This window comes from Pipistrellus kuhlii, unplaced genomic scaffold, assembly GCF_014108245.1.
Source record: "Pipistrellus kuhlii isolate mPipKuh1 unplaced genomic scaffold, mPipKuh1.p scaffold_m20_p_99, whole genome shotgun sequence".
Lineage (NCBI taxonomy): Eukaryota > Metazoa > Chordata > Mammalia > Chiroptera > Vespertilionidae > Pipistrellus > Pipistrellus kuhlii.
Window position 1 is genome coordinate 521,515 of NW_023425605.1, and position 14,459 is coordinate 535,973.

Below are 14,459 nucleotides of genomic sequence, written 5' to 3' on the forward strand. Positions count from 1 at the left end.
CCCGAAGTAGGTGCTGCCTGCTGGCTTACCTCGCATTCACGATGTTCCCCGCATTCAGCTCCACCATCTCCTCAAACCCAATCGCAAATATGTCTGTCGGCTTACTTCTTCTCTCTGCAATGACGCATTCAAGAGCGACCATGAAAATGCAGCCTCAGCCAATGGCACCCTGCTGCCAGCTCCCCACACAACCGGGATCGACAGCAGATCTCACAAGATCCACGTTTGTGTTTTCAGTTTAACCGAAGTCAAACTGAAGACAAAACCCAGGCGTGGAGCAGCACTGCTTTAGATTTACTCTCTGCTCAGCACCCTGGGGTTGCTTCTCGCAGACTGTTGTTCTGGGAGGCCGGAAGTGCTCTCACAGACCATTTGGAGGAATTCTCGCTCCAGTTCACACCAGGGGCAGTAGAGAAGCAAGCCCCTCTGATGGGCTAACGTGAACCCACACAGGAGGGGGAGGGTCTTAGAAAGGCTCAGACACACGCGGCTGAGAAACGGGTAATGCGAAGTAACGGTTAGGAGATTTTTCACATTCAAATTCGAAAACCACAGGCTGGTCCTTTGTGCTGCTCAGAAAGTAAAACCCCAGGAATAAAGAGGATGGGGCTTTGGATGGATTTGAGCTATAAAATGTTGGGCTTCCAACTTCTGAGCCAGCGTCCTCTAAAGTCACGCATATTGCAAAGCGCTCCCTTGTCTTCAGGTGAAGACACCAGCCGGGACGCGTTAGTTACACCGCACAGTAAGGGCCCACCTTGAAACTCCGGGATGCCCGCCAGCTTGGGCGCGTCGAGCAGCCAGTCGGTGAGCGTCTGGTTCTTGAACGCTATGCTGCGGAACTGCTTCCCGCCGTTGACGTTCCAGGTGCCCACGCACACGCGGGTCTTCTTGGGCCTGGAATACTTGTAGAAATTCTCGCACATGCTCTTCAGGACTTTGGAAGAGGCTAATCAAAAACAAAACACAGGAGTTTTAACTGCATTAAAACGACGGTGGACGGGCTGTCACCACTGAGAAGTGGCGCCTGCACGCACAAGCATCACGTAAACAAGCACGAAGCACGTGGGCACATGCAGAGGAGGAGAGCAGCCCTGACAGAGCCCAGCCCGACGCAATCCACCAACACACTTAAAGGTCGGCCGCGTAGACACGGGAACCGCGGTGAGGAAAGCCACGGTGAAATTACTGCAGCACACAACATGCGGAGCGAACGGTTCTTCTCCATTAAATGCTACTTGTTCTCTAAGGCACGAAACTAGACACAGTCAACTTTTCAGAAGCACAGCAACTGACCTCCATATACTAGTAACTTTCATTCAAAGGTTGGAAAAATATAAACTTACTTTCTCCCCAGACAACATTTAAAAACATTACATGTAAGATTCCAGCTACTGACAGGGGGCTGCAGAATTCGGGCTCCCTGGATGACGAGGGGTCGTGGTGAAGTCACTGAGAAGAGCTGCCCATCTCGCTCGGAGTGAGTGAAACTTCCTTGCACCACGTGCCCTGCCTTGTGCCCTCGCCTGCTACCCATCCGTCCCCTCACTGCTCAGCCACTGCCCGTCCCGCTGTTTCAGGCCCGCTCTGCCACAGGGCCTTTGCACTGGCTGCCTCTGCTGCCACCGCACTCCACCCTCCCTTCCTTCGTCTCCACTTCGCACGGAGGCGCCTCATTACAGTCTGCACTCCGTCCCCCCGTGCTTTCTCTCTACTGCTTCTCACCAGTCACCAGCTACGCGCTTCACCTGTTGATCTGTAACTGTCTCTTCATAAGAATGAAAGCTCCGGGAGGGCAGGAATGTTGGTCTGGGGCACCACCTTAGTGACGAGAGGCCCTGGCCTGCTCAGTGAGTGACTGGTGAGTGAATGAGACCCCCGACCTCCTGCCCTATTCGCCTTCCTTCCACAGCGCACTTCCTGCCGGTTAAGTTAAATTCTCGGCACTTAAAGTGGACGGAGCCGAAAGAGGCCCTCCATCTAAAACAGACTATGCTCTGAACCGGCAGCACTGGGCAGAGGAGAAAACCAGACGGTTCTCGCCTTTCACCACGGGACACTGTTTCATTCTATTACTTATTTATGACACCAAGACACCGCAGTTGGTGACAGAGGAAGGACATAATGTGTTAGCACAGCTGATCCCAGAGGCCGATTCTCCGCCCTCTTACTGCTTGGTCTGACTGCTCGCGCACAGGCGTGAGGCGGAGAAAGCGGATGTGTGCTCTGGCCTGCTGCTCTGGGTGCTGGGAGCTGGCTGGCCCCAGAGAGACTGGTCTGTGTAACTGTCACTGCCATGGCTCCTACTTGGGAAACAGCGTCTGCATCCTTTCTGGACCTAAACACCGGGCCTGTCATGGCTGGCTGCTGAAAATCATCCGCAAGACAGTGAGTTGTGTGAACAAAAACATGTCGCCATGGTATGGACTTAAAAAAAGTCAGTCCAGAAATGGGATCAACGTTTTAAAAAACCCTAGCTTTTCCTTAACGAGTCTCTGCTCCAGCGATGTCCCCCCTCAGCACCATGCTGTCCCCGGCCAGTGCGCCTCAGGGCGGAGCCCAGAGCGCGCGGGCATGTGCTCCTCCTCCATCCTTCCAAAAAGCACACCGCAGTCTCTGAAGCACTCAGCACGGCCACGCCAAACAAGCCTTAAGTGACGCCGAATCCGAAGTGAAGGGAAAAGGTCTTTCCCACTAAAATTCTGGCCCGAGTTCGGCTTTGGTTCTCTTCACCACCCACTTGGGTTTATAGACAAGATCATGGACTCGGGCCAGAGAATGAAGGCATGAGACTGCCATGAACAGGAGAGGCGAGACAATAGCCACTGTCAGGCCCTACACGCTCAGCGCCTCCCACTTTGTGGCAACCTCGGTGCTTCCCTACAGACTCCAGATCAGGGCGGTTCGGGCTTATACAGGCAATGTGCCACCCAGTGAGAGATGAGCCGATGCCTTTTCAAACGCGATGAGTGAGAAGCGCTGCTGGGCATCACAAGTGTCATGGACGGAACTCGAGTCAACCCCAGCGGTCCCACCTGGGCTTCCCCCTCAGCGCCTGAGAGTGAGGCTGCCATGTTTGTTCAGTGACTCTCCAGTGACAGGAAACTAGGAGCTCTATCCACTTGGAATTTAACTGTTGCTACCGGATGGCAGAGAGCATCCTAGAAGAAGTTATTCTGCTTTCTCAAATCTATGTTTTTCCCTCAGGTTAAAATGAGGTGACCATTTGTGTGGCTAGAATCTGAGGGGAAAGAGCGAGTTGCCATGGAGGTGGCTTCAGCTGTTTACAAATCACCCTTAGAGAAATAAAGAAACAGTAGCTGTTATGTGTGGGGGTCTGTACTGTACCTGATTGCAATGTCTGCTCAGAAACTACGGATGCATGAGGAGGAAACAAAGCATCGTTAGTCAACAGCACGGCAAGGCCAGCCAGAGGCTGACTGTCCCTTCTCGGCGCCGCCCCTTCTCTCAAGCTCACGTGACGACCTGCTTTCTCGGGGGCTGCAGGGCAGACACCAACAGAGTGACAGCGAGCACGCAGTCCGCCCTGAGTGTCACCACTGAGGGAACCGTGCAGTGACTCTGCTGTCAGTGCTGGGCCCGCTTCTCAGGCTGCTCCTGTGTGTGTGTGTGTGTGTGTGTGTGTCTGTAAATGAATGTGTGTGTGTGTCTGTAAATGAATGTGTGTGTGTGTGTGTCTGTAAATGAATGTGTGTGTGTGTGTGTGTCTGTAAATGAATGTGTGTGTGTGTCTGTAAATGAATGTGTGTGTGTGTGTGTCTGTAAATGAATGTGTGTGTCTGTAAATGAGTGTGTGTCTGTAAATGAATATGTGTGTGTCTGTAAATGAATATGTGTGTCTATAAATTAGTATGTGTCTGTCTGATTGTATGTTTGTGTGTGTATGAGTGTGTATGTGTGTGCGTACACATGTGCACACACATGTGAATGAGATCATGCACCTGAAAACCTGAGAAGCTGGAGGATTCTGAGCATGGGAAGACACTGCCCTAACATACACCGTTTAGAATCATTTCTGGGACTCACCAATTGATAAGCTCAATCAGCTCAGTTATAACAAAACACAGGCATTCCAAAAAACCCACCATGCTGTGCAAAACTGCGTAATGTCCCAGTCACGGGCTTATGGGAAAATGGGGTTGGGGGAAACAACCGCTTTGGCGGTGACGCCACCAAAGACAGGAGCCCAATAGACAGCAGCACAGCTCTACACGTGTTCACTGGCCAGGGGCCTAACTCCTCCTCAGTTATGAGCCGACGTCGGCTTGCAGCAACAGCCGCGGGAGGCTGAGCCTGAGTCGCTGTGTGTAGGAGGCGGGGCCTCTGAAATGGGCGGAAGGCAGCACCAGTGATGGGAGTGGCTCTCAGCACAGCAGGGACCCGAGGCAGATAGGTGGGAGGTGTGTGCACAGGTGTATGTGTGAATTCTAAAAAGAAGTTTCTGATTTTTAGAGGGAGAGGGAAGGAGAGGGGGAGAGGGAGAGGGAGAGAGAGAGAGAGAGAGAGAGGGAGAGAGAGAGAGAAACATCGATGAGAGAGAATCATGGACGGTTGCCTCCTGCACAACCCCTGCTGGGGACTGAGCCTACAACCCAGGCACGTGCCCTGATGTGGAAATGAACCGGGCAACATCCCGTTAGGTCGATACTCAACCACTGAGCCACTGGGTTGGGCTGCATGTGTGTGTTTTAAATTCTACTCATCCTGCTTCTGCTGGGGGCGTTTTCTGTGTGTGCCTGGCACCATTGCCAGTGAAACTGTGCAGAAACTAAAGCAGAACTGGCATGCGCTCACGTGTTCCCGAAGATGCCAGCCATCTCAGGACCAGTGCTGCAGCAGAACGGGGCTTGTTTTTAAGGAAATGTGCAGGAAACTAAGCCGGTGATTAAGTCTAGGAAACTTGGGGTCCCTCACTTCTCCTTTTCTTTCCTTCGCTGCTTCCTTTCGGTGGTGCTCATGTCTGCACATCCGGGCGGCCCAGGGGAGCACGGGGGGAAGAGGTGGAAGGATGCAAAGCAGCTAAATCTCTGCTGCTGGAAGCAAGAAGGAAGCTTGACCTTAAAAGTGTAGGGATAGCAGGTTTTTAAAAAAATGTTGTGTTTTTTTTTTAAAATTGATTTTAGAGAGAGAGGAAGGGAAAAGGAAGAGAGGGGTGAGGGAGGCATCAGACTCATTGGCTGCCTCTTGCACCTACTGGGTATCGAGACCGAAACCCATGCATGTGCCCTGACCAGTAATCAAACCAGCAACTTTTTCGTGCACATGACACTCCGCCACTGAGCCACACCGCAAGGGCCAGACAGTGTGCCAGAGCTCCAGGAGCGGGCTGTACTGAGCGCCGCCACCATGCCAGAGCCTGCCGAGCCCACAGAACCCACCTGCCAGTCATTCCCAGGAGGAAGGCCCCCGGGAGCAGGGAAAACGGAAGGTTTGGTTTGGAGATAACAGAGGAAATAAAAATGCTGAGTGCTAAAAAGTTAAAATAGAAAAAAACGTAGAGTGAGGAAGTCTAATTTACTAAGTTTTACAATGAATGCCGAGTTTTCCCATGATACCATTTAATATACGTTGCTGATAGGAGCTCCAGTTCTTGTGGTTTAAATTAAAGGCACAATAGCCATATATTTATGTCAAATGTTAAAACTGGAAATAGTGGTGTCCAATAATAAGCAATATTTTAAATCATTAGTCAGCATTACTTAGTATCACTTCAAGCAACAGCAATGAAAGGTAAGACTGAGTGATAGAAACTTTTAGGTGGTGACTAGCAGAATACCCACTCGAGGATTCAGGCACTGATTTCCCAGTAAAGCATTTGTCTGCTACATAGCGAGGCTACTGAAGGCTCTACTAGCTGAATGCCTTTTGTAGTTGGTGTACTTCAGCCATTAACCCCCATCATAGCCTATCAGAGAAAACACGCCTGGGCCTCAGTTTATGGCTTAATAACACCTCTGATCCCCGGCCGGTGTAACTCAGTGGCTGAGGTCACAGTTCAGTTCCTCAGGGCTCAGGCCTGAGTTGAGGGCTCAATCCCCAGTGTGGGGCGTGCAAGACTCAGCCGATGGAGGATTCTCACTCAGTGTTCATGTTTCTAACTCTCTCCCTCTCCCTCCCTCTCTAAAAATCAACAAAAACACATTAAAAGTCTATTTAAAAAATCAAGTTGATAGAAAATCCTTCCAAACTTAAACAACTCAACCTAAAAGTTATTTATGTAAATAAGTTTACCTTTATCTCTGGGCTTTTAGAAGGAGTGTGAGTGACACCAAGCAGGTAGAATATAAAGTAAGTACGCCTACCACGCAAACTTCCAGTGGTTAAAAGTGCTCGCGCTTTGTCAGCTAAGTCACTATTTAGAGTGTTTCCCAGGAGCAAAACGTCAATGGCCTCTTGCTTGGAGCTGTCAAAGAAGTTATTCTGAATCGTTCTAGTGACAGAGCGAGCACCATCTTTTAACTTCCCAGCCTGTTGGGGAAAAAGGAGCAAGGACTTTCATTCTGATCGTGTCATTGTCACGCAGTTGGTATTCTGAAACTTAAGGCGACATAACTGTATGCAATAAAGGACCTCATCCTTCTATTCTGGATAGCGAATCAGCACGTTAAACGGCTCAGGAGGCCACTGCTTCTCTTCCTCTGTGGACCACAGCTCTGCCCAGAGAAGGAGGCTCAGTGCCACCGCACCCTTCGCTGGGCGCTGGGCGCCTAGCACTGTGGACGGGAAGAGTGGACCGTGTGCACCCGGACAGGAATCACTCCCACGTCATCACTGCAGACTCGGGGCGGGGCGGGGAGCAGCAGGGAGAGGGGGGATACATTGCACTCACAGGCTCTTATGAAAGCTGCAGAGGGCTTCAATAGTAGAAAAAAACCCGGAAACTATTCCCTAGTAACTTCATTAGTCACAGCTATAACTGAACAGAAGAATGAAGGCCTAGTCTAAAAAGAAATGTATAAATATAGTTCACATGTAAACCACCATCTACATTTTAGGCCACTGAATTACCTGTGTATCTGTAACTAACAAAAATAATAAACCTGGACTAATTCCTAAAGGGAATAATATAACGTTCAATGAGCATATACTTACTTAGTACGTTAGTTATCATAAAGGTTTATTTTGATCTTACAGATTTTGATAATTGCTTTAAAAAAAAACAACTTTTGCCTTTTAGGAAAATAGCTTAGTTTACAATATATTAATTCCTTAAAAAACTAACAGTAATTGAGGCTTCAAATGTTATTCCCTCCCATATAATTTCATACATGAAAGACATGATTTGAAAAGACACTCACCATTCACATTATCAGGCAATTAATCAAAACGAACCAGAGAAAGGAAGAGAAAGAACAGTGCAGATGTTAGACTTTAGTTCAATGCAGATGAGAAATTAACATACGAAACTTCCTATCTATCAGGTTAGAGTCAAGACCACTGACAACAGGTGACCTCTGTACGTATATTGTCGTGGTCGCTGCAGAAACAAAAAGGCAAGAGAACACCGAAGAGAATCTTAAGGAACAGTTGTAGAGCATCAGGTGGAACAGCAAGAACTAGGTTCTTTGTGTAAAATGAATAAGTACAGTTTAACCAATTTAGGCTTTAAAAAACAGGATCACTTAGAAGACAATATTGAAACGTCAGTACGTGTGACACTGTGATTTGAACAAAAGGCACTGGCAGGCGGGGCCCCTCTGGACACGCAGGGCTGCTGTGACTCCGGAGGGAGGCAGATGTGGGAAGGAAAGACCCAGAGGATGTGTCTCAAGGAGGTTCACTTGCTGCACGAAGAGGCCTAGTGAGGACTGGGGTGACTGTCCTGGTTTCTGTTCTGAAGTAATCTGAGGAACTGCAGAGATTTAAAATTCACCCGGGGTCACGAGCTTTAAAAGGTCAATATTATACATAAAATAATGAAAAATACTTCAAGTGTGTTTCCAAAGTTCCTCAATATGGGCCAAATACTTGACAGGAAAATAGTCTGTAGGTAATACCAGCAATTAAAGTGGAACAATGAGGAACAAAATTATAATAATTCTGCATAATTAATAATTCCACATCTCACATTTCTTTTGACATTTTCTTAAGTCTCATTTTTAAGGCAACATAAGTAAAGCATAAAAACATAGTCATTGGGCCCTGATAATGTTGGGCTCACGATAGGTGTTGCACACACTGTCCACTGATTTATCTGTCCATCCAGCATGTATCATATGTTTATTCAGTAGCAGGCACTGTGTCAAGTGCTGGGGACCCAAAGCAAATATGATAGGACCCTTTATTACAAAGTCCATGGTTTAAAATATCGTACTTATAATACAAACTAGAGGCCCGGAGCATGAAATTCGTGCACAGTGGGGGTCCCCCTCAGCCTGGCTGGCACCCTCTCACAGTACGAGACCCCTCAGACATACCTCTTGCAATCAGGGACTACTGGCTCATGACCGCTAGCCTACCTGCCTGATCATCCCTAACCACTTGCCTACCTGCCTGATTGCCTCTAACTGCTTGCCTGCCTGCCTGATTACCCCTAACCATTCGTCTGCCTGCCTGATCTCCCCTAAGCACTCTGCCTGCCTGCCTGGTTGCCTCTAACTGCCTCTGCCCCCACCGTGGCTTCATCCAGAAAGACAGCCAGAAGGTTGTTCGGCTGTCTGGTCTAATTAGCATATTATGCTTTTATTATTATAGATAACAGTATAAAAAGTAAAGCCAATATGCAAGGGGAAGAATAATTTTTAAAAATGTAAGCATGTTACATACAGGCCTCGGGATTCTCACTAAGTAACTTCCTATGTCTGTCATACAGCCGACCCCGAGACCTGGGAACAAACTACCTCCTGCTCGATCAGGGCCATGAGAGGAGGAGGAGAAGTGAAAGAGGAGAAAGGCACGGTAAGGCAGAATTCTAACGAGGGGCCTTGTCTAATGCGACAGAACCACTCACCTTGGCCTTGCCTTCCAGAGCCCCGGTCCCGGCGTAGATCTTACTGATGGAGTCACCGTTCACCGACCACATGGAGCGGAAAACCTCCTGAAAGCGAGTCACCAGCTGGGGCTTCTCAGCCAAGCCGAGGGCTTCCAGCTGCTTGGCCAGCATCTGGAAGAGCCCAGAGTGACATTTGTGAGTGTACTGACGTGTTCACTGTGACGTGCCTCTCTAGGAACGACCAGAAGTAAACTGAAAACCTGCAGCGATACGACTCTGGGACTGGATTCTGCAAACATAATAGTTTACCAGGCTGTGTTGTTTCCACCATTTCTGTTTTTAAAGTAAAAACCACGTCAATGAAACTTACAAACAACTTAATATTCCCTTGTAGTAAGAATAGCTTTCTGGTTAGATGGTGAAATCATATTAAATTATCCCTGCAAATCATACTAACTTTACTTTGTTCTGTTCGTCTTACAGTGTTTCCCAAAGTGTGGTACGCGCAGCCCCAGGGATACGGGAAGAGTCTGGTGGGGGTATGCGTTGCACCGGAGTTTGGTGGGGATACGCACTGCACCGTGCTTAGCTGCGCCTAATTCTACGTTCTCATGAGTACGAGGGGTACTCAGCGTTATGAAAATTATAGAAGGGGTACACATATGTCAAAAGTTTGGGAAACACTACAAGAACGAATTATTCAACAGCATGGAGCAGAGCAGAAAAAATACTGACCTAGTTTATCTAAATGTGTGCAGAGTAACTAAGCTCCTTTAGGTTTTAGTCTTGGTTCTGTAAGTTTGGATAACAAGGTCCAGAGATTACTAGGAAAAAGAGCTGCTCTTGAACTGTCACAGAACACACTGACATTGGTGCTGTGTGCCCAGGGCCTAGGGGCACGCAGCAGGCAAGGGTCTCTGGCTCCCCACTCCCCTCCTCACAGGGCGCAGTGAGGGTGTCAAGCCATTGCTCTTTCTCAGGATGAACTGCAGCCTTGAAAGCTGCGAGTCCGAGCAGTACACAGCCCCCCGACCTACTTCTCTTATTGGAGTCCAGACCTAATGTATGCCTCGAGTTCACTCAACTCCGTCCTATTTGGGTTTTCTTTGACTTCACCTGTAAGTGCGGTTACTACCCATAAATCTCAAGGATCAAAATCAAAATCCTATGAAAACCCTACACCGGGTTTGACTGCGAGGGCTGATACCAGCACTGCCCCTAGCTGGCAGAGAATGAGGCAAACCAAGCCGGGTCGCCTCGTCATTCAGACCGCTGTGCCTTTAAGAAGGTGGGCAAGCTGGTCTCACTGCTAGGCTGGCTGTGCCTGCTTCACTAGTACACTTGGTAACCACTTAGCCACATTCTCACCCTGACGAGCAACAGTGGCAAGCCACTGAGTCAGATTCTGAAAAGTGTATTACAAATCGTTAAAGGGCCTCAGTCACTCCCTCTCAGAATCCACACCAATGCATCCAACCAGCTAAAAACAGAGCTAGCAGCACCAAGCCGCACAAAAACTCCATCCACAAGGCAAGTGCCTGCTTTCACTTTTCTTGTTTGTCCTATTTTTTAAGTAAATTAAAATGAGAATCTCAAAGCCAGATTTCAGAAAAGGCAAGCAGTAAAATGTATGTAGTTACTTGAGAAACATCTCAAAAGACACTTCTGTAGCAGAGCACTCCGCACACCATGGTGTCATTTGTGAGACACAAAGGACCGCAGCTGCCAGCAACTCATTAACCAACATCCTGGCCCCCATCTGAGGATGCGCAGAGGAAACAGGACCGTGGGGCTTCCTGTTCCTGTCTCCACGCCTCTGAGGACTGCGCTCAGTGGGCTCAGTCCCTGAGGAAGGAGTAAATGAGGACGCCCCCAGCCGCAGCCCTCACTGCACAGGACAGGAAGGACTTTGCCAGCAGGGGGCAGTGGGTCTGTGCTGACACTGTGTCTGTATTTGACTGAACCTGATGGCAAGGGGTAAAGAAAAGGGGTCTTTACACAAAAACCACTGGAGAAGCCGAATCTCACACTTTCATTCTCGCTAACACAGCCCAGTCCTTAGAGGCACTGACTGGCAGGCGCCATGCAGGCTGCACTGGGGACAGGCCGTCCACACGCACCCTACAGGCTGGGCATGGTCACAGAGCCTCCCCACTCCAAGAAACCTTTAAAGGACCGCCCAGAGAATGAGCACAGCGCAGATAGACGTATTTCTTCTTCTGCTTCCAAAAGAGGCAATTACTGGACCAGCAGAAGCAGCAAGGCTGTGTTTATAGGAAAAATTAATAACGGAGAAAACACAGCTCTACTTAGAGAACAGGAAAAGGGAACTAAAAAGACAAGGGATGTTGCGGGGAAAAAAGACTAGAAGAGAAATGCCTTTACTGAACCTACCTGCTCTGGGGCGGTCATGAGAGCCACTGAGAGGTGCCAAGCCATGCACAGGACGGCCACGCATAGTATGGCCACCCACAGGATGGTCCCGCACAGGATGGCCACTCACAGGGCGGCCAGCACAGGATGGCCACGCACAGGATGGTCCCGCACAGGATGGCCACTCACAGGGCGGCCAGCACAGGATGGCCACCCACAGGATGGTCCCGCACAGGATGGCCACGCACAGGATGGCCATGCACAGGGCGGCCATGCACAGGATGGCCACGCACAGGATGGCCACGCACAGGGCGGCCAGCACAGGATGGTCCCGCACAGGATGGTCCCGCACAGGGTGGCCACTCACAGTATGGTCCCGCACAGGATGGTCCCGCACAGGGTGGCCACGCACAGTATGGTCCCGCACAGTATGGTCCCGCACAGTATGGTCCTGCACAGGATGGCCACGCACAGGGCGGCCACTCACAGTATGGCCACGCACAGGATGGCCATGCACAGGGCGGTCAGGGCGGCCACGCACAGTATGGTCCTGCACAGGATGGCCATGCACAGGGTGGCCACGCACAGTACGGTCACGCCCAGGACGGCCATGCACACACACTGGTCCCTTACCTCCAGGCCCAGGAAGGCCTGCACACTGTTGGTCCTGTCCAGGCAGTCCAAGCAGTTGGTGCGGACAGTCCCACTCTGGCACCTGCAACAAAGTCACTCAAGTTAAAGAGCTTGTTTGAGGCAAAAACGACAGAACTCAAACAAACCGAAAAAACTAAGGTGATTAAAAGGTAGCATCCACTTTCTCCCCCAATTTCTTACCATTACAATTTTCAAACATACAGGAAAGGTGAAGGAATTTTACAGAGAATATCCATCTCCTCACCAGGCCCTACAACTGTTCCCATTTTGCCTCCTATTCTTTATCACACACTACCTGCTCCTCCACCCTCTTACTCTTAACTAGGCCAGCAGTCAGGAGCTAAGTGTACATTCAGACTTACAACACCGTGGTTCTCTGCACATAAAAGATACCACACGTTTAAGAAATAAACTTTGAAAACCTAACATCTCTTATCTCTACTGACTGTCCTATGAAGTTTCCATAGCATTGATTCTAAATACTGTACGCTGAAAAAAATGTGTTCTTTACTGCAGCTTACCTCAACCTGTATTCTTTTTTTTAATATATTTTATTGATTTTTTACAGAGAGGAAGGAAGAGGGATAGAGTTAGAAACATTGATCAGCTGCCTCCTGCACAACTTTTACTGGTGATGTGCCTGCAACTAAGGTATATGTCTTTGACCGGAATTGAACCTGGAACCCTTCAGTTTTCAGGCCGATGCTCTATCCACTGAGCTAAACCGGTTTCGGCTCAACCTGTATTCTTAATTTCAATCTCTCAATACTTACTTCCTCCTCTACTTAATATGCAAAAGCTAACACTAAATTACACTGAAGTAGATAAATATGTAACGTCTTTCACTTCTATTTGCAATAGTTGTCTTTACCAGGTCAAAAACATTAAAGCATCATTTTAAGAGAAAAGTGGAACAGCCTCGCAGTAACAGGCTGGGTTCAGGAGCCTGAAGGATTCCAGCTCTCACACACCCTGATCACATGACAAGGGCAGGCTATGCCAATGCCTTCATTTCCTCCCCTGCAAAAAGGGGTAGGATAGGACCTCACATGGAAACCCAGGGGCACTGCCTGGCCACAAAGTGACCTATTATTATTACTAGAGGCCCGGTGCATGAAGAGATTCATGCCTTCCTCCCCTTGGCTTCCAGCACCGGTTTTCCTCCAGCACCCGGGACCCAGGCCTTTGCTCCGGTCGGAGTCTGCGATCTTTGTCTTCGCTGCAGCCAGAGTGTTGCTCCTATAGATCCCTTAAGACTCCCTCTCCCCCCGACCCTCCCTCTCACAGCAGACGTCCTGCCCAACCACTCTGCGCTTGGAGCAGCTGGGTGGCCACCAACTTTATCCTTCTAATTTGCATGTTCCCTCCTGATTGGCTGGTGGGCATAGCACAGTGATGGTCAATCTGCATGTTTCTCTTTTATTTACCTGCTGAATTCTCAAGAAAGGAAAACAAACCTAAAATCAAGTATAACCATTATAAACTTTGATTTTAGAAGACAGTTAAGGGTGTAATGTTCAGAGTCATTTCTAAACTATAGCAAAGTTCCAATTTAAAGGAGAGAGAAACAGCAGGCGAACCTTCGAACGTCGTTTCCGTCGAAATGGAAGAAGCCATAATCAAGGAACTTCCGGACCTGAGGCCCGAGGGCGCCGTGCAGCTTCTCGGCCTTGCCGCCCTTCACCATCTGGTGGTAGTCGAAGCTCACCATGTGCACGTCGGCGGCGTGCTCCGAGGCCTTCAGGTGGCTCTGGAAGGGAAGGCAGGCTCACCAGGGGTGGCGCACCATGCCCGGTGTGCGCGGCGACGGAGCCCTCAGGGCGCGGGCCTTCAGCCAGCCGCAGCCAGGCACCGGACGCCATGTTTCCCCCAGCCCTCCTGCCCGTCCCGGGCGCCCTGGCGATGGGCTGCCAGAGAGCTTACGTCACATTCTCACCTGGTGTAGGAAATGAGAAACTAGTTCCACCCACTCACATTTCATGTTTACAATCCAAATTTAATAACTGTTTATATCTGCCATAAATCTCAAAATAAAGTGGTTCTTTTTTAAGACAAAGACTATAAAACATAAAATTATTTTTTTATATATTTGTTCAATACATAAAAATGCTTTGAAAGTTTACCATAAAAAGTTATTCCCAAATGTATAATCTGTTTATAATATTTATTTCACAAAGTTAAACAAAATAGCTGAATAGTTCTGGAGCTCGTTAGATTGATTTAAGGAAATGTTTTCTAACCATCCTGTTTAAGCTTATAATTCTACTAACATCATGGTTTATATAAATTATTGAATTGGTGTTCATGAAGAACATGTTTTCTTTCTTTTTTAAAAAAAAATTTTTTTTTTTTGATTTTTTACAGAAAGGAAGAGAGAGGGATAGAGAGTTAGAAACATCCATGAGAGAGAATCATCGATCAGCTGCCTCTTGCACACCCCCTACTGGGGATGTGCCCGCAACCAAGGCACATGGCCCTT

The 14,459-nt window shown here is 48.7% G+C and overlaps 1 protein-coding gene across 3 annotated transcripts in view; it reads right to left on the reverse strand.

The window, feature by feature from the left end:
• Nucleotides 1-14,459, reverse strand: part of SYNJ1 (synaptojanin 1) — a 53,814-nt gene that overhangs the window by 22,118 nt on the left and 17,237 nt on the right. For 2 of the 3 annotated variants that reach the window (XM_045578382.1, XM_045578381.1), the window contains exons 9-15: nucleotides 13,561-13,730; nucleotides 11,960-12,041; nucleotides 8,972-9,124; nucleotides 6,324-6,489; nucleotides 3,349-3,372; nucleotides 758-949; nucleotides 30-114 (exon numbers count right to left, since the gene is read on the reverse strand). In XM_045578382.1, the coding sequence (XP_045434338.1) occupies nucleotides 30-114; nucleotides 758-949; nucleotides 3,349-3,372; nucleotides 6,324-6,489; nucleotides 8,972-9,124; nucleotides 11,960-12,041; nucleotides 13,561-13,730 (872 nt within the window). The remainder of the gene's footprint in view (nucleotides 1-29; nucleotides 115-757; nucleotides 950-3,348; nucleotides 3,373-6,323; nucleotides 6,490-8,971; nucleotides 9,125-11,959; nucleotides 12,042-13,560; nucleotides 13,731-14,459) is intronic. The other variant, XM_045578383.1, reaches the window with a different exon arrangement.